The sequence below is a fragment of the Zosterops lateralis genome (genome assembly GCF_965231275.1).
Source record: "Zosterops lateralis genome assembly, chromosome: 9".
NCBI lineage: Eukaryota > Metazoa > Chordata > Aves > Passeriformes > Zosteropidae > Zosterops > Zosterops lateralis.
This window is the reverse complement of record NC_139769.1, coordinates 18,833,089-18,858,841: the sequence shown is the minus strand read 5'-3', so window position 1 is coordinate 18,858,841 and position 25,753 is coordinate 18,833,089. Positions and strand designations below refer to the sequence as shown.

The following is a 25,753-nucleotide window of genomic DNA, read 5'->3' as shown; positions in this document are numbered from 1 at the left end:
TGACTTGTATTACTTTTAACATTCTTTACATATATTGCTGCTGAAGTTGTGTTGAAAGATAGCAGTGGTAAGTGAAGTCATTGATGGATTGGTTGCTTTTTAGGGCAGTATTTTTTTCCAAGGGAATTGAGATCAAAACCTTGGCTTTTAAGTGCCTGAGTACTCTCCTCTTAAACCTTGCTCCTATAATTTGGCTTATATTATTCTTTGTGTTAATGCTCCTGCTTCTTCTAAAAATAAATGTTATTGAAATCATGATCAGAATTTTTATTCCCTTCAGAGAGAGAATTTTAGAGTTGCTCCCTCCATTGTCTTAAAGAGAGTGCTATACATCCCAAACACAATTATATTTTAGGGTCAGATACTTTGTCTGTGACAACTTAGACTGAAGACAGCACACTCCTTAGTTTAAAAGTTTTTCTTATTGTATTAGGGTGATCCTGTGCCCTTTGACCCGTGCCTTGTGTTAGTTCTTTTATGGGCAAAGAATCAGAACAAAACCACTGTAGCTTAATACTGATGTTGAACAGTTTGGCTGTTAATTACATGTACCTTTTCACAGTGACTTTGATGGAAATAATCAAGATTCTTTAGACAGGCCAACCCAATATAATATTACTTTAGCTCTGACCACTCCTATGGTTATGGAGAAGAAAAAAACACATTTCAGGCTCATGAAAGCAGAAGAGAAAATGTTTGTTTTCTTGGAGTTCTGGCTTTTCAAATTAATTTAAGAAAAGTTGTGTACTGCAAAGAATTCTGTTTTAATTGGCTCTTAACATGAAGGGTTTCTTAAAATTATGTTTCCTTCTCTGCAAGATATTTTAACAACACCAAATTACTCTTAAAAATAATAATTTTAGGCTCTGTCATTACAGATGGGTGGATGGATGACTATCTGTCATTCCACATGACAGGCACCTACTCTTACCGAGCTGTCAGCCTTGTGCTTTTAGTGTTGTTTGCAGGAAAGACTGCAGTTGTAGGTGAGCTCTTACTGTAGAAGGCTGAAGAGAAGGTATTAAAGATCTCTTTCAGCAAATCTGAGATTTCACATGGCAGGGTTCTAAATAACTGCATGCATAAAGTACCAGACACGATTTTGAATGGTAATTTTTGGAGAGAAATATTGAAGTATTGAAAGTCTTAATGGTCCCACGGACCTTGCATCTGGTTTTCTAATGTAATTTTTGCAGTCATTTGTGAAAATTTTATATGAAATCTGTGTTAGTTACTGTTGATGGCTTCTGTGTGACAGTAAAAGGACCTGTACTAAGCGTAGGAAAATCACTTACATTTATTTACCTGAATCACTTACGTTTATTTACCTGAAAATACAAAAGGTAAGTTAACATTAATATTTTGATGCAATCCTAAAGGAGTCTGCATTTTTAACCATTAGAAACCATACAGAACTACAACGTCTGCTTTGCTAATTTTTATTTCTAGTTTCTCTCTTTTGGGTGCTTTGCAATTGCACTTTGAAGTGAAATTTATTGCAAGAGTAACAAGATTCATCAGGTTTATCACAAAATGTCTATATGAATTTGCTAATCTGTAACTGACATGGATGAAAAGAACAAAAACTGAAATGTGGCTTTATGCCATACTTGTCTATGGAGAGGTGTGATGAGATATTTAAGGACAGCTGTTTTATGAAGCCTTAATGTATTCATAATGGCAGCTGCAGTTTTCTTAGAAAAGAATAGCAAGAATGGAAGAGCAGCAGAGCTGTATGCTTTGAAGAAGAAAGGTTTTATCCATGACCAAGCTGTAGATGATAATAAATTGCATTTAAAATGTCAGAAAATGTAGAGTAGATGTTTTTGCAAAGGTTCAAAACAGATACTTGTTAAAGATGGCTCTGGTTTAGGAAATCACAGACCCTTAACATGGTTGCATTAGACCTAGTTTGCAACAGGCCCTGTGTATCACCACCACGGTGTTGTTTGAGAACCCTCTGAACCATGAACCGTTGAGCAGTTGAGATTTTTCTTACATCATTGTATTGATATTTCTGCTTGGTCTTCCATATACTGAGATATTTTATTCCATCAAACCATTCTAGCACTGATTCTTGTAGCACTTTTTATTTTCACTTTGGAGCTCCAGTCACTCCTGATAACAAGATACACAAGCACACAGGATTATTTAGTCTCAGAGAACTTGATGGATGTCAGGAAATCTGAATATGGTACACTAGATGTGTGTGGAGTGTATCAGCCATAGCTGATGGCAAAGACAGAGTTTCGTAGGCTTTGTTGCTGAGTTACAAGACTGAGAATGCTGAGGAGTGGTGGTGAGTCCTGAATTTACAGAAATGTTGAGTCATGCATGTCTCTGGTAATAGCCAGCTGGTAATCACAAACACTGGGGGTGCTTTATTGCCAGGCTTACATTTCAGTTAAAGCATCTACAAAAATGTGTTGGTACAATTGTAGGAGGGTACATTTTATTTGCTGGTTTTGTATTGTACTGTTGTTTGTAACTCAGAAATCCTTGGTGATACAATTATTTCAGTCCGCAGGTGGATGTACAGCCATCTGTCTGTCGTGCCCCAGCCAGGCTGCTGCTACAGTGCTGCCTAGAAAGACATTTTTCAATGAGCAACCAATGCCTTTCTCAAACTGTCCAGTTTGTTTCAGAATTCAGCTCTTTTTCCTCAGATTTTTTGAACAAACAGGTGGTATTTCCATCATCAAGTGAGGTTGTTGGCAAAGCTATTCCAGCTCTGACTTTTGCTTTGATCTCAACCAGAAATCCGCTTTTATCAGGTTCAGTAAGCCTTCTTTTTCTGCTATACTGCAGTGTAGGATTTTAAAAAATCATTTGGAGAATAAAAATTTGGTATCATGGGATTTTCTCTTTCTGATAAGCCACCTTTCCAGTAGCCTTTTCCAGGAGTGGAATCTAGACATCTGCTGCCATTTGGCTTCATTGACTTATTCAGCAGCTGTGCTTGTATTCAGGGTGGTAAAAGTCTGCAAGATGCTTGATCATAATCTAGACTGAGTTCAGGTTTTAAATAATGGAGATTATATATATTAAATAATATCTAAAAATAAAAATAAATGAGTAACAAGAAAAGTAGGAAACATATAAACTCTAACCTACAACTGGGAATATATATATTTTGAATCAATTCTTCTTCTCTGAGCATTTGTTTTTTTAAAAAGAAGTTTTTACAAGAGAAATTAACTCAGTTCATACTGAAGTAACAAATGAGCTGTTAATGGAATCATCTGAGCCAAGGGTTTGCTATTTTAAATCCTGATGCCATTCCAAGTGAACTTTTTAAGGTAAATGTTGCTATTCTGTGCTCTATAACATGATAGTAGACCGCCTACTTCAACAAAATGCTTTGGAATAATTCTCAAGATTAATTCTGTTTATGTCTTATAAATAAAACATAGAAGTGTCACTGCTATACTCATTTACATGTCAAAAACCATCAAAAACAAAGGTGTGCATTTTCTTTTTTAATATGCCTTGACACAAAGATGACATATTAACTTTCCTTGTGCCAATGGCAGACCTTGGTGTCTGCCATCAAGGCCGCTCTTTCCTTGGGTTCAGCATATAACTAAAAGGACAGAAGTCACTTAAAAGAAAGGTAGTGTGATGGACCTATGTTGTTCTGGACACCAGATCTGGGAACATCATGCGGCAAGAAGTCTCTGTAATAACACCTGGGCAGTGTGCCCAGATGGCCAAGAAGGCCAGTGGCATCCTGGTTTGTATTGGGCACGGTGTGGGCAGCAGGACCAGGGCAGGGATTGTCCCCCAGTAGGTGACACTGGTGAGGCCACACCGCGACTGTTGTGCCCAATTTTGAGCCCATCCCTTCAAGAAAGGCATCGGAGTGCTGGAAAGCATCCACAGAAGGATAACAGAGCTGGGGAAGGGTCTGGAGCACAAGTCTGATGAGAAGCAGCTGAAGGAATTGCAGTTGGTCAGGCTGGAGAAAAAGGAGGTTCATGGGAGACCTTATTGCTCCCTACAAGTACCTGAACAGAGCTGGGTAGTGTCAGTCACTCGTCCCAAGTAACAAGCAATAGGATGACAAGAAATTGACTCAAATTTTACCAGAGTAGGTTTAGAGTTGATATTTGGAAAAATTCTTCACCAAAAGGTTTGTCAAGCTTTGGAACTAACTGCCTAAGGAAGTGGTTGTGTCACCACCCTTGGAAATATTAAAAATATGTATAGATGTGGCACTTATGGATATGGTTTGGTTAGTGGCTTTGGCAGTGAAGGGTTAATGGTTGGACTTAGAAGTCCTTTCGAGTCTAAATAAATTGATTAAGGATTTTGTTTCAGTTGCTGTAATCCCACTTGCAATAATAAGTTTGGGAATAGCCATTAAAAATCACTGATTATCATCTATACTGTGAGACTGTCCCATTTCAGAAAAAAACAATAATATTTTAGAGAAAATAATGCTCAGCTGCCAGGTAGTTTCTTTGGTGAGAATTAATCTTTTGCTCTTTTGTAGGAAGACATAAACATTAAGATTTCTGTAGCTGAGGAGCAATAATAATACAAACAGGGGAGCCTTCCTGCCATCAACTGGGTAAGAATGGATATTGTGGCAGAAATATATGATACCAATACCACAGTGAAGTTGTGGGTGAAGTGAGGAAATGAGCTTAAGCTTGGTGATAAAATTAACAAATGTAGGATGGAGATGTCAAGTCTGGAGTCATTGTACTTCTCTGTAAATAATTTAGTCCTGAAGTAATGTCTTCTGTCTGAAAATAGCTATTTGGCCAGTTTATAGCAGTAGACTAACATTTTCAGAAATAGAGAAGTTTGGAGGTTTTCACTTTGTGGTAGGTGACTCTATGCTCCTTATGAATGTATGTGTCTGTATTCTTAAATTAGAGTATCTAGACTCTTAATGAAATGTATCTTGAATAATTTTCCACCTTTTAACTTTCTCTCAAAGGAGTTTAAAAACATAAGATGGAAGAGTTGCCAACATAAGTGATAGAACAGATGAAATTTTGGTTATGTAAAGCTGACTCAAGTTATGAGCTCTTATGCTCAGGGAGAAATCAGTGCAGTGCAGGCTGGGGACCCCTTGTAGTCTATTGGTGCTCAGTAGAGGTTGAGAGTCTTGTACACACAGAGCCCTGTATGAGGACAACCAGACCATTGGAAAAAGCCATACCAGGAGTCTTATACTGCTTTTGGTTATAAACCAGACATATTTGATTATATAACCAGAGATACTGTCAGAATATAGCTTTTGCTGTTGAAGGACTGCTTTACTTTTGATTTACTTTCGTCAGTGTAATTTGATCCTGTTCTCATTTTATTTCAGTGGCTTTAGATCAGGCCCTATTGCTAATTTCAGCTCCATTCGGTTTCCCTGGTAACATTTTATTTTTAGCATCATTATGCTTTAGAGATCTGTCATCGAGGGTTAATTTTAATTTTATTTTATATGTTTAATTTCATGGTAAAATGGTAAAAGCCCAAACCCCTAGTCTGTTCCACAAAATATCTATAAATATCTAAAAAAATGTGACCATCTTACATAGTTAAAATTTTTATTCCTTTGCCGCTACCTCCCCTCATGGATTCAGTGGAAGATTTTCAGGGAACAGGCTGTTAGACATTCATGCATTTTTAAATCTTTTGAAAATCATTACCCCTTTGTGTGCTAGAGATGTGTTGTTCTGATTTTTCAGATCTACTACCACAACAGGCCCCAAACTCTCAGCAGCACAGCAATTATAAAATAATTGTCTGGCAGAAAAGGAGGAATACTTCCCCTCCTCTTCAGCACTAGTCACCTCCTCTTTCTACAAATCGTCCAGACAGAAGTAAAGAAACTGTGGAGATAGTATCTCTTTCCACTTCTAGGTTCTGTTTAAGGACATGTAGAGTCACCTGAGTGTCTTGCCTAGAAATTTCTTCAGTCTCTGTAGGAATGTCAGGCTGACATTGTTGGTTTGGAATCTCCAGCAATGATAGAATAATGGGATTATAGTTGGAGGTAGCAGGGTTTTTTTTTCCCTTTTTCCTTCAATATTACCTGTTTGTCCTTTTGACACAAAATGACTCTGACTTAAAGAACAAATGTAGCAGTTAGTAAGAAATTTTGTATATTTATTTAAGTAACTGATGTTTATTCATTTTAACCCTATCTGAGACATTGGCCAACCACCCTGACAAAAAACACTGCTTGAGAACTTAGGCTGAAGTTAGTGGGAATGAAAATAACCTCTTAAACATTAATCGAGTGAAAAATTGTTAAAAACCATACAACCAAACTACAACAGCCCCAGTACAATATCAATATATGCATAGAGTTCAGTGATACCACTTTACTGAAAAAGGAAAAACTGTAAAATAAGATTGTAAAGCTGTCAGTGTTTTTTCAAGGTAGTTTGGATCTAGAGTGTTATTAGCCCATTAACAGATCAAGGACTTTCTGATTATGTCTTTCACTCAAGCTGGGAAGATGATCTGTCAGAATTTATCAGCAGATGAATAATTATTTATCCTCTTATAGAGGCTCCCATTCATAGTATTTGTCAAGTAAGTTCTCTCCTAGGGATGGATTATAATATGAGCACTCCAAGGTATGATAAAAGCCTTCCCATACCTCAGGCTTTGTAATTTCCTTTTAGCTGAAATAATTGCCATAGTAAGACATAAGGTCTAAAAAGCTTTAACTGAAGGTGTTGTGCTCTTCAGAAGATGACTTGGTTACAAGCAGATGCTTCTATTTTCTGGCAGTCCTGAAATCAGGGCTCTTCTATAAGTGAAAAAGAACCCAAATTTTTCATAGTTGCTAGGGAAAAGGGAAGAGAGAAATAATCCTTCCTCTTTCTTGAAGAAATGACCAATTCACATCATAAAGTATGCCATTCTCAGTATTTTTAAGCTCTGTTTCTTCATCTGTCCAAACAACCTTGACTTAATCTGATCTAAAATCATCTTATAGGACTTAGATGTTAATTGGGCCAATAAGATCTCATCACTATCTCTTGAGAGATGAAGTAAAACAATGAGAGAGCTGCTAGTTATGGCCTTTGGTCCCTCCCAGCTTCCATACCTAAAAGTAGTGCTAATGGGAGTTGATGCATTCCTTTCTGACAAATTTGCTTGTTTTCTTCACACAGACACATTTTTTCACCTCTTGCAGTGAGCAGGAGTGGAAAGGCTTTTAAAAGAAGGAATTACTGGAGCTTTCATAGTACAAAGGCTCATACAAATTGCTTGTCAGTCAATTGGATTTGATAGGCAGGAAAGACAGATTGGTGAGAAATGGGGTTAGGACATTTGCCAGGTTCCAGCTAGAACATTTCTCATTTCACAGTTTGGAATTTTTACACTGAGGGGAGAGCTGAAATGCTGCTGCTTTTGTTTGCTGCTGTGGGTTAATAATTAGCCACTGATTGATTTGATGGTTTTGTTAGTGCTGATTATTTGATCTGTTTTGGAAGACACTCCTGTTTTGAAAGCTAAATGTGATGTGATGACTGCACTTTATTTGCGCTTTGCTCCTGTAGAATATTTTTGCTCTTTCTTAGAAGGGAGAGGAGGAATGAAGAACAATAAAAATTAGTACCTTGAAGAAGTATCAACCTTCTAGAAGTATGTGTCTGTCAACTTTTGTTTTTGTAGACAAAGGGGCACAATGCTGCCAGTGATTCATGCTGCCAATACTGTAGGACCCGGGAGTGTCTCCATGGGCTGTGGTGCAGCAGTTTGTGTTTGGTGATGCAGTACCCTCCCTGGAGTCCTGGCTGCCAGGATTAGCCTCTGGGGTCACCTTTGAACATGCATCTTTTGGCCATCTATACAGCTTACTGTCAGATCTTTCTCGTTGTGTAATGCAAACACAGGAAGAGATTGTACTTACCAGGACACACAATCTAAGGAGAAAGAAAAACAACAATGTGGTAAAAAGGAAGAAGTGGGTAAATACAACCTGTTGTATGGAGTTGTAGTTTTTGTGAGAAAACAAGGACGGGTACTAGGACATGGCATTAATACTACAGTGAGGAGTAATAGGTATTATAATATCTAAAAATACCTGGATTTTCACTTTCCTAAAAGTGTTAAAGGAGAATGGAAGGAACTGGAGACAGCAAAGATTTCCATAACTCATTGTCTTCCCCTCTTGTTCATATTCTATCCATATTCTTGTCCATGCTGCTACTACTACTACTCTAAGTTTATAATTTCCCAGGCTCTTACTGCTAATAATTTTCAAAGTCCAAAACCTCACACAGGCTACTTGGGCTGGACCAAAGGCAGCCAGGGCTGCATTCTATGCATACAGTCATGCTAAGGATAGTGGAACAGGTTTCTTACTGGATGTAATTCAGGAAATTTCAAGGGAATATTTCTTTCTATTTTTAGAAATAAAATTGTTTAGAAATGAATTTAATCCGTCCATCAATCATTTATGTGTCCATGAGTGCTCTATATTTTGACATGATTGCTTACCTCAGCAGAGCCGTAAGTTACAGCAACAGCTAGAAGATTTCCTGCTGGTTTTCAAACATACAAGGTTATTTAATCTTGACAGTATACATTTCCTCAAGATTGATTTGGTTCCAGTGGACTTCAGATGCTGAAAAGACTGAGTGATTATGTTAGCTAACACACAGAGTTCCAGAAATTTTAAATGTTCATTATGATAGCTAAAGGATCTTGTTTATTGTAACTGACTCTTCACTGTCCCAAGAACTGTTAGATTTTAATTTTTTTTAAGGTGATGTAGATCACCATTTGAAATGAAACAGCATACAATATACAAATCTTCTGTCCTTTTGTCTCATCTTCCTAATAAGCACTCATTACTCTGATGTATACCAAGCACTCTCAAGCAATAAAAACAAGGCCAACCTGAATGAAAGTGGTTTTTTCCTTAAGATTCCTTTCAGGCACTTGGTAGTAGAAGACATAGATTTGAATTTTGTGCTCAGTGAAGAGACAATATAATCAACTAGATGCTCAGCAAAACATCTAAAAATATGTATTTGGAAAGTATATGCTAAAAACACATAAAGTACTTTCAACACTTTTATGCTTAAGTGAGAGATCTGTGATGTTCATATCCAGAAGCTTCTGCTTGCACAGGTTGTTCTATGGTATTGGCACCAGAGACATGTAAATATAGGAAATATCTGAACTTCTGGATTCATAGCACCTCAATTCAATTGAATTTCCTCTTCTGGAAAAATGAAGGATCTTTTCATTAATGCAGGAAACAATTACTGCAGTTTACATAAGGTCAATTCATATTTTTTAGTAGAAAGCAGCATTACTGTGCTGCCACAGAGTACCATTATGCAGTGAAAACCATGTAGGAGTGCATTTAAATGGAGCACTTTATTTTTGTGTCACAGAAGAGAGAAAAATGGAATAATTTTCCAACATACAATTTTTTTTTTCCTATTTAAATGATAACATCAGAATTCTACCAGGAACTGGCAGCACTCAGTAAAGATTAATACAGTTGCAACAGATTATGGCATCTACCAAATGTCATCCTTGTGCCCTAAATATAATACACATAACAGATATTACATCTCTGCCTGTAATTTATTATACGACTACTTTGTTTTATGTAGTCCAATCTGTTAAGTGAGAATCAGGTGGACTCAGAATTCAATTTACCAGCTATACATCAGTGCTAAACTCTCCCTGGATAATCCAAAGCTTCATGTCGCCATAACTTAAAAGCAGAAATACATTTGCACTTTTCTAGAGAATTATGGATAATGTGATACTGACTAGAGAGAAATAACATTTCAGCCTTGAACTGTTGTCATTATAATTTTTTCTAAAAGTAAATTCTAAAGTCCTGTTTCTTCAGTGATTTAGACAGCAGCTTGTTTTTATTTGTTAAAAATGTTCATCAATTCCACATAAAGCAGTTGCACTGTAGGTGAAAGAGATTGGTTAAGTCTCTACAAGGCTGGAACAAGACTGGGTGTAATAGAAGATGGAATGGGCACCCTTGTGGTTCTGCCAGTTGGATTCCTTATGTACAGGAAAGTACCATCAACTGGAATAGGAGAGATGGATTAGAAAGATGGAATTTCAACTTCATTTTCTAACAAATAGGAACAAACGTGCAAAAGTGCAGAAGTAAACCACTCTAATTTCTATAGGAGCAATTGGAGTCTGTTTAGGAAATGAATGATCAGGCACTATAGCTTTTAAAAATTTTTTCTGAGAATGCAAAAATCAGATTAAAGCTTCTGAAAGATACTTCATCCTTAATGTTTTAGTTTTTAATCTCCAGTTTTCCACTAGTTATTAAGTCCTGGTAGAAGGTATGCTAAGCCTGTGCAGCTACGTTACATCATAAATAATAACTGATCATCATTTATCTGTTTCAGATTTTAAATTGTGATTGAACAAAACAAGTTAGATGCAGTGTGTGGTACACTGCTGATCCATGGTTTTTCCTCAGTGTAGCAAGGATGCAGCACATCTAGCAGCTACACCTGTTTCTATGGAAGCAGATCTTCTGCTGTGTCTCTCTACATGCTCTCCTTTGTAACAACAGACTGTTTGTACAGTCTGACATGGCTTAGTGGCATACGACTGATACTGTCCAACTCACCAGCCTTGCTACAAATCCACACAGTGAACTTCACTGGTAATATGTTCCTTCAGAGGTTCTGAAGTATTTTGGTTGTGTTAGCTGTGAGTCCAGTGCTAGATTACCTAGTCTTGTAATTTTCAAAAATTTTGGTCTTGAATATCATAAAGTTTCACGTAATTTCAGTATCACTTCACAGATTAAGATATACTCTCACCAGTTCCTTTGGTTCATCCCCTTACCCTTCTCAATGACAAGAGCTCAGGGCTTTGTAAACTAGGCAGATTTTGTATCTTAAGTATAGAGGAAATTAATTGTGTTGCAGTGACCCAGTCTTCATTTATTTGATGATTAACTGAAGAGGAATTAAGAAAGCACTGATTGTAGTAATTAGGTGCCTACACTGCTTGATAAAAATCACATGTAAATTTTTAAATTATGATTTTGTTCTTTCAGTGCTGCTTACTCTTCCATTTTGTATAGTGTCTTCAACTTTCTCCTGACTCATTTTCTTTCCTTGGGTAATGTATAAGTTTTGGGGCTTTTGGACTTACATGTGAATTCTTCTGCTTCCTTCAGAAAAGAAGTTGGTGAATGGAGAACTCTTTCATAAATCTCATTAAAAATAAAAGTGTTTAAAGAACCCTCTTGCCACAGTCTGCCTTGGTTTAGCAGGTTAGACAAGTCTGCAATCTGTTAGGCATACACAGCTCACAGCACATTTGTTTTGTGTTACCAGCCAGAATGTGCTATATGAAGCTGTCCTGATCATTTAAACTGCATGCTTCTCTTCAGCTTTCCTGCTCATCTTTGGTAGTAAACCAAGGCATTAGTTTGTCATCATACCCATAGGAGTTCTCAGGAAAATAAAGCCTAGAAGTGGCCAAAACCTGCAACTATTCCCTGCCAGGCTGGTTCATAATCAGTGTTGGGAATCACTTCTGTGAAAACTCTCCTCTCTTAAAAGAGCAAAGATAATTGTCTCAAATGCTACAGGAAGATAAGAAGTATCACAGGAGACTGCACAAGTTTTCAGCTCCTGCTGACTCTTTATGAACAAAGTGTACACCTGGACTCTGGTAAGTATCCACACATCTCCTTGACTAAACAAATTTCAGGGTGATTTGCCCATAGGATCAGTTATGTAGCTCAGGCAAAGAATATCTCATCAATATGTACATGAATGAACACCAAAAAACCACGTACTTAGAACTTTGATAAACTTAGCCTGTACTAACTGAAAACATTATAGCTAATTTTAGAGAAAATTCAAATATTGGCTATTGTTTACAAAATATAGTCATATAGTTTACAGGTGAAAATGAGCAAAGCTATTTCTCCAGTTGTGTAATGTTATTCACATAGTAGAGATAGTCTTCTGGCCTCAGCATGGGGTAAGAACAGACATCATAATCCACAAACTCTGAAGCAGGAGCAGAAACAGGATCACATTGCACTCAGATATGTTCCAGTCTCCTGTGAATGATTTGGTGAGAGAGCAGAGCTTTTCCTTATGCATCATTTAGTAGCTGCAGAGATTTGACAGATCCACAAATCCCCATGACTCGTATTTCTTTCTGAGCAGCACTGGAAAAGTAATAGAGTAAGAAAAAGCTGAATGACACTTGGCCATTGAATGTAGGGCGAGGTTTGGAGAGCAGATATTTTTTTTTCCCCTTGAACATGAAAAATGTTTTCTAGCAGACTTGAGCAGACTTGCTTTAGTTATAGATAAGTTCTTAGCTTTTTGCCTTATTTTTATTTTTTTTAAGAGTAATGTGCCAATAAAGCCATTGAATGTGAGGATTTGTGTTATCCTTTATGGCAAAATCACAGATTTCATATATGGCAGGTATAATTAAATGATGTCTATATGCATATTTGCAATGCCTGAAGAGAATACTGCAGGCAAAGCAGAAAAATTTTAGAGAGAGTATTTGCAGCCTTGCCTCAATTTATTCCTTGATTTAAATTGTAGGTTTAGTTTTCTCCTTCTAAACCCTGGCTTGAACATGTTAACTTTGTGTTGTGTGTGTTTGTATGTACATGTATGCAGCTAGAGTCTCTTTACTTTCATTTTGAATGTGGAGTATGGAGACATTTGGAAGTTTTATCCCATGTTTGATACATTCTGTGCTTTAAGGTTTGTGAAAAGATTTTATTCATGACTTCATGAAAAAGGGTTCTAATGTCTTTAAAATGTTCCTGCCAAATTTGGTGTGCACTGATCTGTCACACAAAAGGTTTTCATAAATCTACACCAAACTGATTCTGGTACAGTCTTGTCTTATGTGACTTCTTACATCAAGGCCTCTGAAGCTCTTATAAAATCCAGCACAAAATAGACTTGAGTTTCAGTTTAATCAGTCATACCTTTGTAAACCCCTTTGCATGATCACATTTAGTCATCAATCTGGATCATAGTGGGCTCTCTTAAATTAGTACACTCTTGCTGTCGCCAGAATGGTCTAAGAGAATGTGACAAGGTTTGTCAGGAGAAGTACTTTCTCATCTTAGATGAGAAAGTTTCAAAATATAATCTCTACATCAAAGATACCCTTCAGAGAGGGACTTGGTTTTTAGTCTAAATTCATATTTTTAAAATGTGCCCTTCAAAATGTTTGAACTAATTGTCTAGGCCACTCAGTGATCCATGGAAGGGGCCATTCCCAGGGGAGAACTCATCAGATTTGCATTACATGTCAGCTTTCAGCAGTCCTATCCTGGTTTGTTTTTCTCTCTTGCATCCTTGGCAGTCTCTCTCTGCCACACCAGCCATCGCTATCTGTAGCTTTCCCAGGCTACCAATATATGTCCCAAAAGATGGGACACCATAACCTTGGTCCACAGCCCTTATGCTTCACACAGCCTCACTGAAGGCATATAATGCACTGCCACAGCAGCATCTGCTGCTGGCCAAAGGAGCGGCTCTCCTAAGACTGGCCACTCATGCCGTAGGGGCAGGACATTCTTCAGCCCCAGCCACAAGAAGTGCCTTCAGTCACCACAGAGGAAACAGTATCACAGCTGTACACACACATCCCTTTCTTTGAGGCAACATACTGGTTTTTGATTTCCTTTTGCCTGAGGGCTCCCATCTTACCTTGTCATGAAAGGCATGGGGCAGGGATTGCCAAGTGACCCAGATTTGCACCACAGCTTGAGGCGGTGTCAGTGCATCCGACGTGCCTTGGCGTGGAGCACAGCACGTGTGACACTGCTGTACTGCTCAGCACCGTGCTGATGGAGCCAGCAGTGACAGCAGCTGCCCACTGCCCCCAGCCACAGCAGGTTACCTGCCCCAAGGACACACAAGCACCAAGAGGCAGCCTGCACAAAGGCCCAGACACACTTGGGAAAGCCTCTGCTACTCCCTGTGGTCCTTATTAGGCCATTAGCACTGCCAGTGCATGCCTCAGCTACAGCTGTGTCTTCCACCCCAGGCACCTGGGCCCTGCTTGCCGTTTCAGGGAGTTTCAAGACAGGCTTGGTGACAGTCTTTGCTGTTTGCTCACCACACTACCTTGTGCGCCTTCTAGGTAAGACTGCTTTGAGAGTATGCTGTTACACATCAGGCTTTTCACTGTTGCCAGCAAAGGGCTGTGACACCTGCTGACTCCTGCAACCTAACTTCTGCCCCTGGGGAGACCCTGTCCTCTCAAGGTTTGTCTCCAACATCTGCCCTGTTCTCATTCACAAATCCAAGGCTGGCTCACCATGTCTGGCAGCTCTACCCAACAACAGCAAGGTGGTTTAGGGGCATTAGGGGCTTAGCAATGGGTGCTGTGGAATGATTGAGCAGGCACATCGTCACTTGGCTTGAAGTTCCCAATTCACTTGGAGTTTTTTTCTAAAATGTTTTTTGGTTAGATTTTTGCTTTGTTTTACACATTATGAGATACCTAATATTAGAAAATAATTTTGGGGGGAATTGATACTGCTTCACCACAGAGATAAACATCAATGAGGAACTTCATCTTTATTTCATGATGTTAGCACAATAAACTCACACAGTAGCATTGATCTGTACTTATTTAACAAAATACATTTATAGCAATTTACAAATTATTTTCCATTTGAAAACATGGCATAACATTTTATTAAACACGATACTTTATATAGAGAATTCTCATTTAAAAACATATTTTATTTTTAAGTATTTTCTCAGTAAAGCACAGCCTAACAAAGAAATTCGTGCCTGTTAGCAAGTAAGAAAATCAGAACACTAAGAAGATGTCACCTGTCCATTTATTTGATTAATTTTAAATTAAGGTACCAGTGGAATGTAAACAAAGAGTAATTTTACAAAAGGCTCCTTATCAAATATACATGCAGAGGTCTGAGTTCCAATGTATATATTATTACATTTCTGCTCTCTAACGTAATATAATTTGATAAGCCATTATTAAAAACAGTAGCCTTTGGCACTTTGAGTAAAAAAGAATATATCAATATTTATGTATAGAACATAATTTCAATGATTACACAAGAGCTTTAAAATCTTTTCTTAAGAAATAGGAAACTTTAGGAAAAATATCACACTGCACTTGAAATAGTGCAGCAAGTTTTAGAGTAATAAAAGCAACATATATGCCAATATATATCTGACTAAAACCAAGGAATAAAGAACAAACACTCCCACCAGGAATCCTGCTGTTTCCAAAACAGCTAAATTGCCAGAGGGAACATTTTCTAATCTTTGCTTTATTGCCATTATTCTCCATTTCAATTTTCCTTTATTTCCAGGTTCATCTACTTATGTTCTTTTCCCCCGCACTTACAAACTAACAAATGATTGCATCTTATTTCCCTGCATTGATAGGCCAACAGTGTTTGTGTCTTACCCATTCCTTTAAAGCTAATCCTACCTGCTTTATCCTGTACCTAAAATAAACTAAATCCAAAGGGTTTTATTCATGACAGTCCATGTGTTTGTAATTCCTAGGAATCTTGTACAAAATTTCATATTAAATACCAAGGACTAAAGGTACATCCTTTTGAAAAGAAAAAACAAATCCTGACTTGTAAATACTAGCATCTGAGAACTTATTACTAAAAAAAATACTTTTTTTTTCTTTTTCTCCTGGTATCTATGATTATTTTTCCCAGCTAATGTGCCTTAAAGTGTGTCTTCAACATACAGTGCCTTTAACAAACACAATATGCTGCAACCCTACTGGGTAGCTTCTTACATGCAACCTGCAGAATGTTTTCTCCCAATCATCCTAAGTATGATGGGGTAATCTTGTATCAATAGCAGAAAGAGTGTGGTCATTTCCTTAAGGACTGACTCTCTTCCACAGCACTGGGTGATGGGCAGGTGAAGGAAGCATTGCTTGGCACAGTTGGCGTGACAGTAAGCATTCAGCTAAGCTTGGAGCACCTGTAAAACTGGGAAGTACATATAAAGCTTTCCATTGACTCACAAACACCATCCTCATACTTGTGAAATTACTTAGGTTTGGGGTTGGGTTTGGGGTTGGGATTTTGTTTTGGTTTGGAGGTCTTTTTTTGGGTTTTTGTTTTGTTGTTTGGTTTTTTGTTTGGTTGGGTTTTTTTTGGTCTATGTTTTTGTTGTGCTGTTTATATTCTTGAAAAGGATGATTCTTCCTTCTACCTCCCACTTGGCTGGGGTAGGGTGGGCTTTTGCTTAGAGTTCTGTGGGGTAGGGTCTGCAGACAGGTTCTGACTATAGAGAATATATCTGGTCCTCTGACACCCAAATGAGAAGACGACTTAGACCAAAACACTTCTCTCAAAAAGCCAGAGAACAGACCTAATCTGCTACTTCTTATTCAGTGAGAGGACTGCTAAGCCATTCCCTTCCTCTCCTAGCAGGGGAGCTGGCAGGTGTCTGAGAGTACCTGTCCTCTTTCAGGTAGAAATAGGAGAGAAGGAACAGCTGCAGCGAGTGAGCACTGCCCCGTCTTCCTTCAGGGTTTAAGTCAGAGCCAAATGAAATGAGGCATTTCTTCTAGTAGGCCCATTCTAGGACATAGCAGGCCCATTGTAGGACATGCCACGTTTATTCCTTTCATAACTTATCCTTTTAATAATTTTTGGCAATGGAGATTTTTTAACAGGCAAGTTTTTTCATTATATCCAAAGCTCAGTTTAGTAAAATAATTCATATTCTCTCAGGTGCAGAGACCTTTTATATTCTTAAGTGGCAGTGGTGGGAAAAATATCATGCTTAAGAAGGCTCTGGAGGGTGTCTCAAGGGAGGTGAACTGTAGTAGTGGCAAAATGCAACACTTGTTCAGTGATTCTGCAATACCAAGGCATTCCATTCCTTAATGCAAAGCACAAATCCCCTACATGATGGTGATTGGGGTGAAACTTGTGATTGTTCCTGTGGCATACTAAGCAAGCGAGGTGAATGACTGCTTCTACGTGTGAGCTATGATATTAATTCCTGTCTCCATGGAAGCTGCTCAGGAAAGTTGCCATCTACTTTTATTTACTCATGGCTCACCTTTCACATTTGCACATCTTGCAGTTATTGGTGTCCTGCATTATTTGTTTAAAAACTAATAGAAAAATGGAAGGGTTGTTGAAGGACTGAATAAGAAGTTTAAAAATGTAACATCTGAATTACTTGTAGTACTTGATAAGACCCCTTAAAAAATGTAATTTAAAACAATTCTACAAGTTAGCCCACTAAGAAGCAGCCTCTTCATTAGTAGCACCTGTTCTTAAACAAAAGTTGAGCAGTAGCAGCAAAACTATTCAAAATAGATAGTCATTCCATTCTAATGGAATGTCACCCACACATTTTTTGTTGCAGTAGACATCTTAAAGAACTACACAAAACCTTTGCAATCTTTGAATGTGACAGATCCACTATAACAAAGCTGTAAATATTTCCTATGCTAAATGAATGCAGCCAGCATCATCATAATATTAGCAATATTACTTGTAAAGTAACTGCACATCAATATGTCATGTTTGCAGAGTCTAATAATTATGCAATTTTTCAAAACATGTAAAGTTATCATCAGCACCATCCTGTATTAAAGATTTGGTGCAAATTTTGCAAAGATGAATATATACCACTGATACAGCCTTTGCTGTGAAGAAGTCAGTCGGTTTTGGACACAAATATAAAATAAAAAGTTGGCACATTCAGGAAATACAGTGTCTGTGTTCAAGACCATTCTTTTAATTGACATCATCACCCTCAGATAAATGTTTTGAATCTGAAGAAACAAGTTGCATGAAAATGTTTCACATTAGTTCTGGCATTGTGCTTTTCCCCCCACCACATGCTGTTCACAGGCTCATGCACATTGCACATCAGCAATGCAGGGCTGCTGGTCAATAATTTGGCACATAAAGGTAAATATCATCTCAAAACAAAGGGAGCAGAACCTGTGTCAAGATGTGTTTACTTTGTGGTGGTATGGACCAGCTGATATGTCTCCTTTCAGTCCTTGTACGCTCGTGTGGGGGATGTGCCTTTATAGAAGATGTTTCTGGTGTTCTCTGGACTGCTCCCTCTCTCAGGGATTAAAATGATGTTACCCTTTCTCCGAAGCGTTGAGTCCCGGCTGGAAGAAATGGACAGAGTCTCTGAGCCAATCTCACTTCCCTCCACTGGTGTGACTCTTATCGTAGTGATTCCATGATGGTGATGCTCAGTGTTATCTATGTTGCTTCTTTTCCTGTCACCTGACCCATAACTGTCTTTTAAGGAGTCACAGCTCTCAGAGTCTCTGTTAAGATCATTTAGCTCATATGTTTGACGAAGAGTGACTTTTTCAGGACCTTTCCATTTCCATGACCCACTTCCTTCACCTTCTGATGGCATCTGAATTACAGGTCTGTTATTTTCTGGATGGGCCTCAACTCTAACAATGCTACTTGGCTCATGGTCTGTCAAGGTTTTATATCTGATGGCTCCTGTACAGGTCACTGTGCTTCCCTCTGAACTCTTTGGACTGCCCTGAAGCACTCCCTGCTGCTTAGACATGGCTATTACTTGCATGATTCTTGGCTGGCTATTACTCCTGCATGCAACACTCTTCTCAGCAGCTTTCAGCCACTTAGCTCTAGCTGAACTGGTTTTGGGTGATGTGTTCACATTCTCCTGAGTCTCTTCAGGAATGTGTACTAGCTGGGATGAGCCAGGACGGGACTGAATAGAGACCCTTGGCCCGCCAGTAAGACCCGAGTTGTTACAGCCTGGTACACTGCCAGGCTGGATTTTCAGGTATTGGCTAGTTGGGCCATGGTGATCACCATTTACACCCACTCTGGAGGGTTCTGAGCTCGACCTCATTTCAATAGCCCTAGGTGGTGACTGGCCAGATTCAGTCTCTATTACTTGCAGTGACAACTTCCGACTTTCATTCTTGTTCTTCCACTGGGACAGCAGCTGTTTGGAACGGGCAGAATCCATTGATGCGTGTATTGTTGCATTTCGTCTTGCTGGATCTTCCAAGGACGGTGTGTTGACTCTCGGCAAAGTGTTGCTGAAAGTAACCATGTTTTCCTTTCCCATTGGGCTTCGTGGTGTTATTATTTCTACATCAGCATTTGCTCTCTTGAGATTGGTCAGGGAGCCTGAATCTCTGTGGTTTCTATTCAGGATACTTTCTGTACGGTGAGAGACAATGCCATCGCTGCTGCCACCATTTTTACCTGGCAGGATTCTGTTGGCATCTTGACTGAGGTCTGTCAATGACCTTAGAGGTTCTCTGTGAAAATTTGGGTGAAGCACATTCTCGTCACTTGGTAAGAAGTTCCCCACAGCATACAGGCCCTGATATTTGGACAGAAGCATCAACAGTTGGTTAAGAAAGTTTAAAAGGACACCTTTTAAGGTATTTTAATTACATTATTTTGCTTTTAAATAGAATTCAGTGACATAATTACTCCAGCTAAACTGATGGGTATGGTTACTTGCCTTTCCTCACTAGCATAGACTTAGTCCAAATTCTGTCCTCAATCTGTTACTTCTAGGTATATGAGTTATCACTAGGATAACCAGGGCATATTATTCATGGCAGTAAATAGCTGAGGTGAGGACTTAGCCTCCATGAGCTTTCTTCTTTTTACCAAGCAACAGATACAGCTACAGAAATACTGTTTTGTTAGAAAAATAAATGTTTGCCATTTCTTAGGCAAAGCTATTTTACAACTATACTACTGTCTACCTTGATTTACTGGATCTTGTTACAGCTTGAGCTGTTCCCTGCCATTAGCAGATTCTGCCCTTTCTACTGCACAATACCATGTAATACAATATCTACATCACAGAAAAATTTATCAACTTTAAATCAATTGCTTTCCAAGCTCTGCAGAACTTTAATAAGATTTAGTTATAAAACATTTTCCTAATCAGTAGACTCACTGTAAAAATACTGTTGTTTTAAAAAGACTCCACTGAGAGTATTCTTCAAGAGGCTCAAATATCTGACTCAATCACTTGAGTTACTCATTCTTTACACTCCTTTCAGAAATATCTGTAGTCTCACATTATTTCCCCTCCACATCCTCCCATAGGTGTGTAGTTTTGAGGGCAAGTTTACTGAGCACTGGGTATCCAGGACAACATAGTCTCTGCTGTATGATGTCACACAACAGTATATGAAGACACCACAAAGCATACTTGTTTGTATATTTTAAACATGGGGACAACAGCTCCATTTAGGTAAATCTACAACAGAGAATCATTTGAAGTAATATTCTCAACAGAGTGCCGTTCTGCTCACAGTGCAATCATAGAAGCTGACTTAAGTAGCTCATGGGGTTTCTATTATTACCCTGACTGCTGTTTCTTCTGCCACTGTGAAACCCGTTTTTCTCTGGTCACCTTTGCAGACCATCTGCAGGTACCTCAGGTTATGTTATGCCAGAAAAAAGGGGGCCAGGAAATGAACTTATTTTGGTATTATTAGAATTCATCATTGACTTCTTGAGGGTAAAACCATCCCACTGGCTCTCAAGACTCTTCTCTTCCCCTGCCCACACTCAGGCAGAAGTTCTGATTGTTCACAGGCACCTGTGTTGCTCTCTGAGCAGCCAGGGCAGCGAATTCCTGCTGGAAACATGCTGAGAGTAGCAACCAAAAGCAAGTGGTTGATGAGCTTCCTGCTGACAGACACAATCAGGCCTGACCTACATGCTTCCTTACAGGACCCTTCCAAGGTGTTCCATCGCTTTTGACACAGTACAAAGGAAAAACATAGGAATAACCTGATTTGACCATCCTTTTCCCCCTGCATGGTTTCCTTAAGAACTCCAAAGAATCACAAGTGTATAATATTGCCTTTAATTTCTTGCAGATTCAGCAATTCACTCAGCTGAGTTGCTCATACTAATTCAATAACTTTTTGAAATCAGAAAGTGAACACTGTCACTACCAACTCAGGTTGGCAACAAATACCAACTAATCAAATATTTTTCTTGTGTTATGCTTTTAAGTGTGAATTAGAAAAGAGGAGTATTTTTAAGTATTTAATAAAGTCAGAACTGTTTCTGTATACAATGCCAGATGATTATATTCCACTTTATGCATTGTTATGGAACTTCACACTGAAATACTTGCTTGCTTTTTCCTGTTTGCTTTTAAAGTTATTATCCCTAATTCATCATTCTCAACACATATTGACTTCATTTATAGTTATGGCATGTAAGCATGATGAAAAGTTTTCATAAAAATAACCAGTACTCTTATTCCAGCCTTGTAAGTTTAATTTGCTAAAACTTAAACATGACTATTATATTTACCAAATAGAGAGCAATTCCTCCTCCTATGAGAAAGCCACAGTAAACATCAACTGGATGATTCTTATACTGGGTGATACGAGTCAGACCACATATAATTCCACAGATGATAAAGGCAAAGACCAAGAGTGGTTTAAGAAGTTTTGAGGAGTCTGTTAATGTAGAATTGAAGTACATCTTGAAAAAGAAAGAAATAAAGAAGCAGTTGAAGAAACTTAAATATACCTAAGAAGATTTTTATTTCTCACATTCAGTGTTTGTTTTATATATAGATCACTAATACACAGTAATATTACAAGTAATCCATTTAATTTTACTTTGCAGCTCTGTTAAAATTTGCTCACTTACTGCAAAAAGATCTGAAATCACAAGGAATGGATTTCAAAAAACATAGGCAGTGTTGCTTATTGACATCAATTAGGAAAAGTATTTTATGCCTCAATACTGTTCCCAATCAGCACCCAAATGTTCTATAAATGTGACTAAGGAGCCACCGCTTGTGAAACACAGAAGCCAGATGTCATGCCAGATGAATGCAATAACCTGCTCCAACAACAGCTACCACCAGATGCTTTAGAGAGCCATTTCTCAGCCAAGGGACATATTATCAGGGAGGTCACAAAAATTAAGTGGAGGTGGTTCATCGATGTTATTCCAAATTCTGGCTGTTCTCTGGGCAGAATAAATACTGGCAAGCTCCCAGAACAAGAACAATACTATTATCTAATATCATTAACTGGTCCTTGCTGTTGTTTTCCTCTGATTTTTACAGCACGAGGGATGGAATTACTTTTTAAACTTCAATTAAGTTGTTTGTAGTATAAACATTGTGGGCCTTACTGAAGAAATGTTACCACTGAGAAGGGCAAAATGAGTTGTGATTGCTGCAGCACATCCCACAATTCTCTGCTAGCAACTGATGGGTTTTATTCACTTGCTTTGCAGTAACACCTTGAAGGCCTCTGGGAGTGATTGTACCATTTCATCTATGCTGCAAATCTCTGGAGGTGAAATTAAACTACATCACATGAATGTAGGCCCTTAATGCCTAAAGTTTAAATGCAGCAAATCAAGTGAAGACAGCAACAAAGAAAAGGCAGCATACATAAGAGTTAATTTGACTGGTAAGTTGAAATATCACTGTGTAAGACAGATAAACACTGCATTTTATATGAGGATAATATGAGGCATCAAATATACTTTAACACAACACTTTTGTTTGCTTCTTAACAAAGGATATCAAGCAGTTGAATCTTTTCCTTATTCTTTAACAGCTACAATAAACCCAGCTTTATTAGTAGTTTTATTTTTATTTCAAATTGGTAGGATAAAAATCCATCCATCCATCCATCCATGATATCCAGGCAACACATAATTTTACAATATACAGCGAATTAATTTCTGACTTTTGTCTTGTATAAATGAAACTGAACAGAGTTGGTTACTCACCGAAATGTACACTGCTGCAAAGGCTGCCAGGGTGGCATGTTGAGAAGGGAATGACTTTCTGCCAAGGAAGGACACTAAAATTATACTTCTCAGTTCAAATGCACAGTGCTAGTGCTCAATGAAAAAAACACTGGGTGGTACAGCCATCTTATACTTCCTAAGCAATATGTGACCTATCAGTAACATTTGTCATTGAGTGACATTTTTCTCAGAGACAGGCAAACTACATCTTTATTTGATATGTCTATAGGATTATTAAAAAAAAATAAATCAACACTTTACATCATGACAGAAGCTAATGGAGCACAACAACATGGGGAGGATATTTTAAGAATTACTGGGCCCCTTCTTGATGGCCAGAGAAAGAGAATAAAGTAAAACATGTCCAATCTCAGACACAGTGGGTGATATCAGATCTGCTCTTGAAATTGCTGGGGGCCTTCTGCTCCCATTCAAAACCTGGAGACTTGAATGATATGGACTGGCTCTTAAATTACAAATTTCAGATATGAAATTTAAGTGACAGCTTAACTTCTACTTCTCTGACAAGAAAAGGAGATTTTGTCCAAGCAGAAGCAATATAGAAACATCACATGAGGCTCTCTAACATTTTAGTATTATTATTCTTCTAGACCCATTTCAATTCTCTAAAAACAACTAAAGAGAAGTGATGTGAATGCAAAAGAAATTTTTACATAGTAGAGAGAAAAAAACTGGCTAATTTGCATTTAGCAATACCTGTTCTATAGTGGACATCTGAATCACAGAAGCCCTAAAAAAAGTCTATCACCTGTGAGCTCCGAGTCAGATACACTGAGGATTTCTCTGTTTACAGTGGTATAGAGATGTAATGTAACATGCTGCATGTCATGGTGAAGAAGTATACGTCTATCTCGCAGTCACAACAGCAACTTTCAGCTGAGAAAGCTCAGCTTGGGATAAACACTGAAATTATATTTCAACTTCACAGATGGGTCTTGCCACCCTAACTGGGCTCCACGCACAGTCAATTTCCTAGCAACACCTGAGTGAGCTAGTTTAAAATAGCAGAGCCTGAAACACAGTCCTTTAACTTTAGACAGACATTTGTTCTGCAAAGCAGCAGAGTCTGCTTTCTAAATTTCTTTCCTACGCATTTTGCTTTGTCTGTTCTACATAATTAATTGGCAGTTAAAAATGTGCATGTAGTTCAGTGTGAATGCCACACTGCTGACCTGAATTTGAGCCTATGGCTCCAGCGAGTTCATGGCTCTGACCAAGATGAAATCTGCATGGTTCCTCTTGCATTTCTAAAGACAGACCTAAATTCTTCTTAATCTTGTTTTATTTTTAACCTCCTTGAAAAAATCTTTCACAAATAATATTCCTGCAGAACCACCTCAGGGTTGAGGACAGGGGAATAAAGACAAAATAAAAAAAGGGTAAATGTTTATAATAGGTAATCAAGTCCTTTACCCTGTGCGGGTTTTAATGAAGCATAAATCTACTTAGAGTCTCTGTGGAGCTAATGTGTATATAAAGTCTATGAACTTTTCTACCACTTAACCTTAATTTGATGGCATTTTTATAGTATATAAGTTGTGTCACAATGGCACAGTCAATTTTCTCTTTATTCTCTTTTCTATTCACATGATTTCAGGGCAAACACAGACTAAATGCACTCTCTGTACTCTCTAATGGTGTCACTGCTTTTGTTCCTCTATTCGTTATCTTTTAATCTAAAATGAAAATAATTCCAGCTAAAAATATGAAGTCTTTTTGTATGGCTCTGTACTGAAAAGGTGAACAAAGAAAACATATCCTGAACTTTGATGACCATGTATTCTAAGTGCTCATGAATGAGGATGTGTATGGGGGGAACAACAGTGAGAGTGTCCTACTGAGAGAGAGAATCATACTGAGTCAGAATACCAGAGATGACAGAGGACAGAGACCTCACTGGAGAGCTGAACAAAAGTGACTGAAAAGGCTCTTTGAAGATGATAGAGGAAAAGATGGACAATAGGAACCACTGGATATTTGGGGATGATGCAGAAAAATGATTTGATGTAATCAGTTGGATAATTATGTGCTCCTCTCTATACTTTTCATACAGGAATCTAGAGGCAAATTTCTGAAGCCAAAGTTTCTGGGAAGTACAAATCAAAAATGAAGGCCATTAGCAAACTCAGAACAAGTTCCAAACTGAAATTATTGAAGTCAAATTAACCTCCTGTACTGTAGAAGTTATACCATAGTTTCTAGATAGTTGACTGAAGGAAGTAGCTAGTGCTACTGAAGTGCTGCTTGCTGTGGTAAAGTTGAGACTGGCATAAGGAAATAACAACATAATAAAGGAAAAAATGCAATAAAATTGACTCAAGGAGAAATTGTAGGTGGTGCCAGAATGTTATAGATTGCCAGTTGTATCCTCTATGATGGGATATTAATATATGGTTGTTTTTCTAGGGAAACAGAAACATCCCAAACTTGATTGCTTAGTCTTAATATGTTACCACTAATTTCACTGGTTTTTTAGAAGTGATGGTATTTAAACTTAGAAGTGATTTGTGGTTTTGGAATGGCTACTGGCAGTCAATTCAAAGCAGCAGACATCATACTTGAGATAATGAAATGAATGAGATGTATTTGTGAAAAGTTTTCTGCCTGCTCCTGTGTAATCATGTCTTGATTTCCCTGGGACACCATGCAGTTGCAAGACACTGTTTGGAAGCATCAGGCTCCACTGGCAATATCCAGTAATAACAAATGGTTACGGGGAAAAAGATAAAAATCCAGTTAGAAATACCATGCAAGGAAAGACAGGTTTGGGAACACACAGCTTTGTACTACTGTGGTTTTTCCTCTGAAAAAGAGATTTTTTTTCAATGCTGTTAATATAAAAAATAATTAGAGAAACAGAAAATAAACTTGTCCAACAACTTCCAAACACCTGAACTGTAATGTATGTTATACAGAGGTCTCAGACCAAGCACTTAGGAGACTTCTTCCCCT

General features: G+C 38.1%; 1 protein-coding gene and 1 long non-coding RNA gene across 2 annotated transcripts in view; one reads left to right on the top strand and one right to left on the bottom strand.

The window, feature by feature from the left end:
• LOC310912864 overlaps positions 1-25,753 on the top strand; it is an 87,372-nt gene that overhangs the window by 45,064 nt on the left and 16,555 nt on the right. Inside the window, exon 2 of the long non-coding RNA XR_014590734.1 lies at positions 22,256-22,434. This is a non-coding gene — a long non-coding RNA (uncharacterized lncRNA). The remainder of the gene's footprint in view (positions 1-22,255; positions 22,435-25,753) is intronic.
• PLPPR4 (phospholipid phosphatase related 4) overlaps positions 15,103-25,753 on the bottom strand; it is a 31,318-nt gene continuing 20,667 nt past the window's right edge. Inside the window, exons 5-7 of the mRNA XM_083867811.1 lie at positions 22,760-22,817; positions 21,314-21,487; positions 15,103-19,343 (exon numbers count right to left, since the gene is read on the bottom strand). Coding sequence (XP_083723937.1) covers positions 18,006-19,343; positions 21,314-21,487; positions 22,760-22,817 — 1,570 coding nt within the window. The 3' untranslated portion in view covers positions 15,103-18,005. The remainder of the gene's footprint in view (positions 19,344-21,313; positions 21,488-22,759; positions 22,818-25,753) is intronic.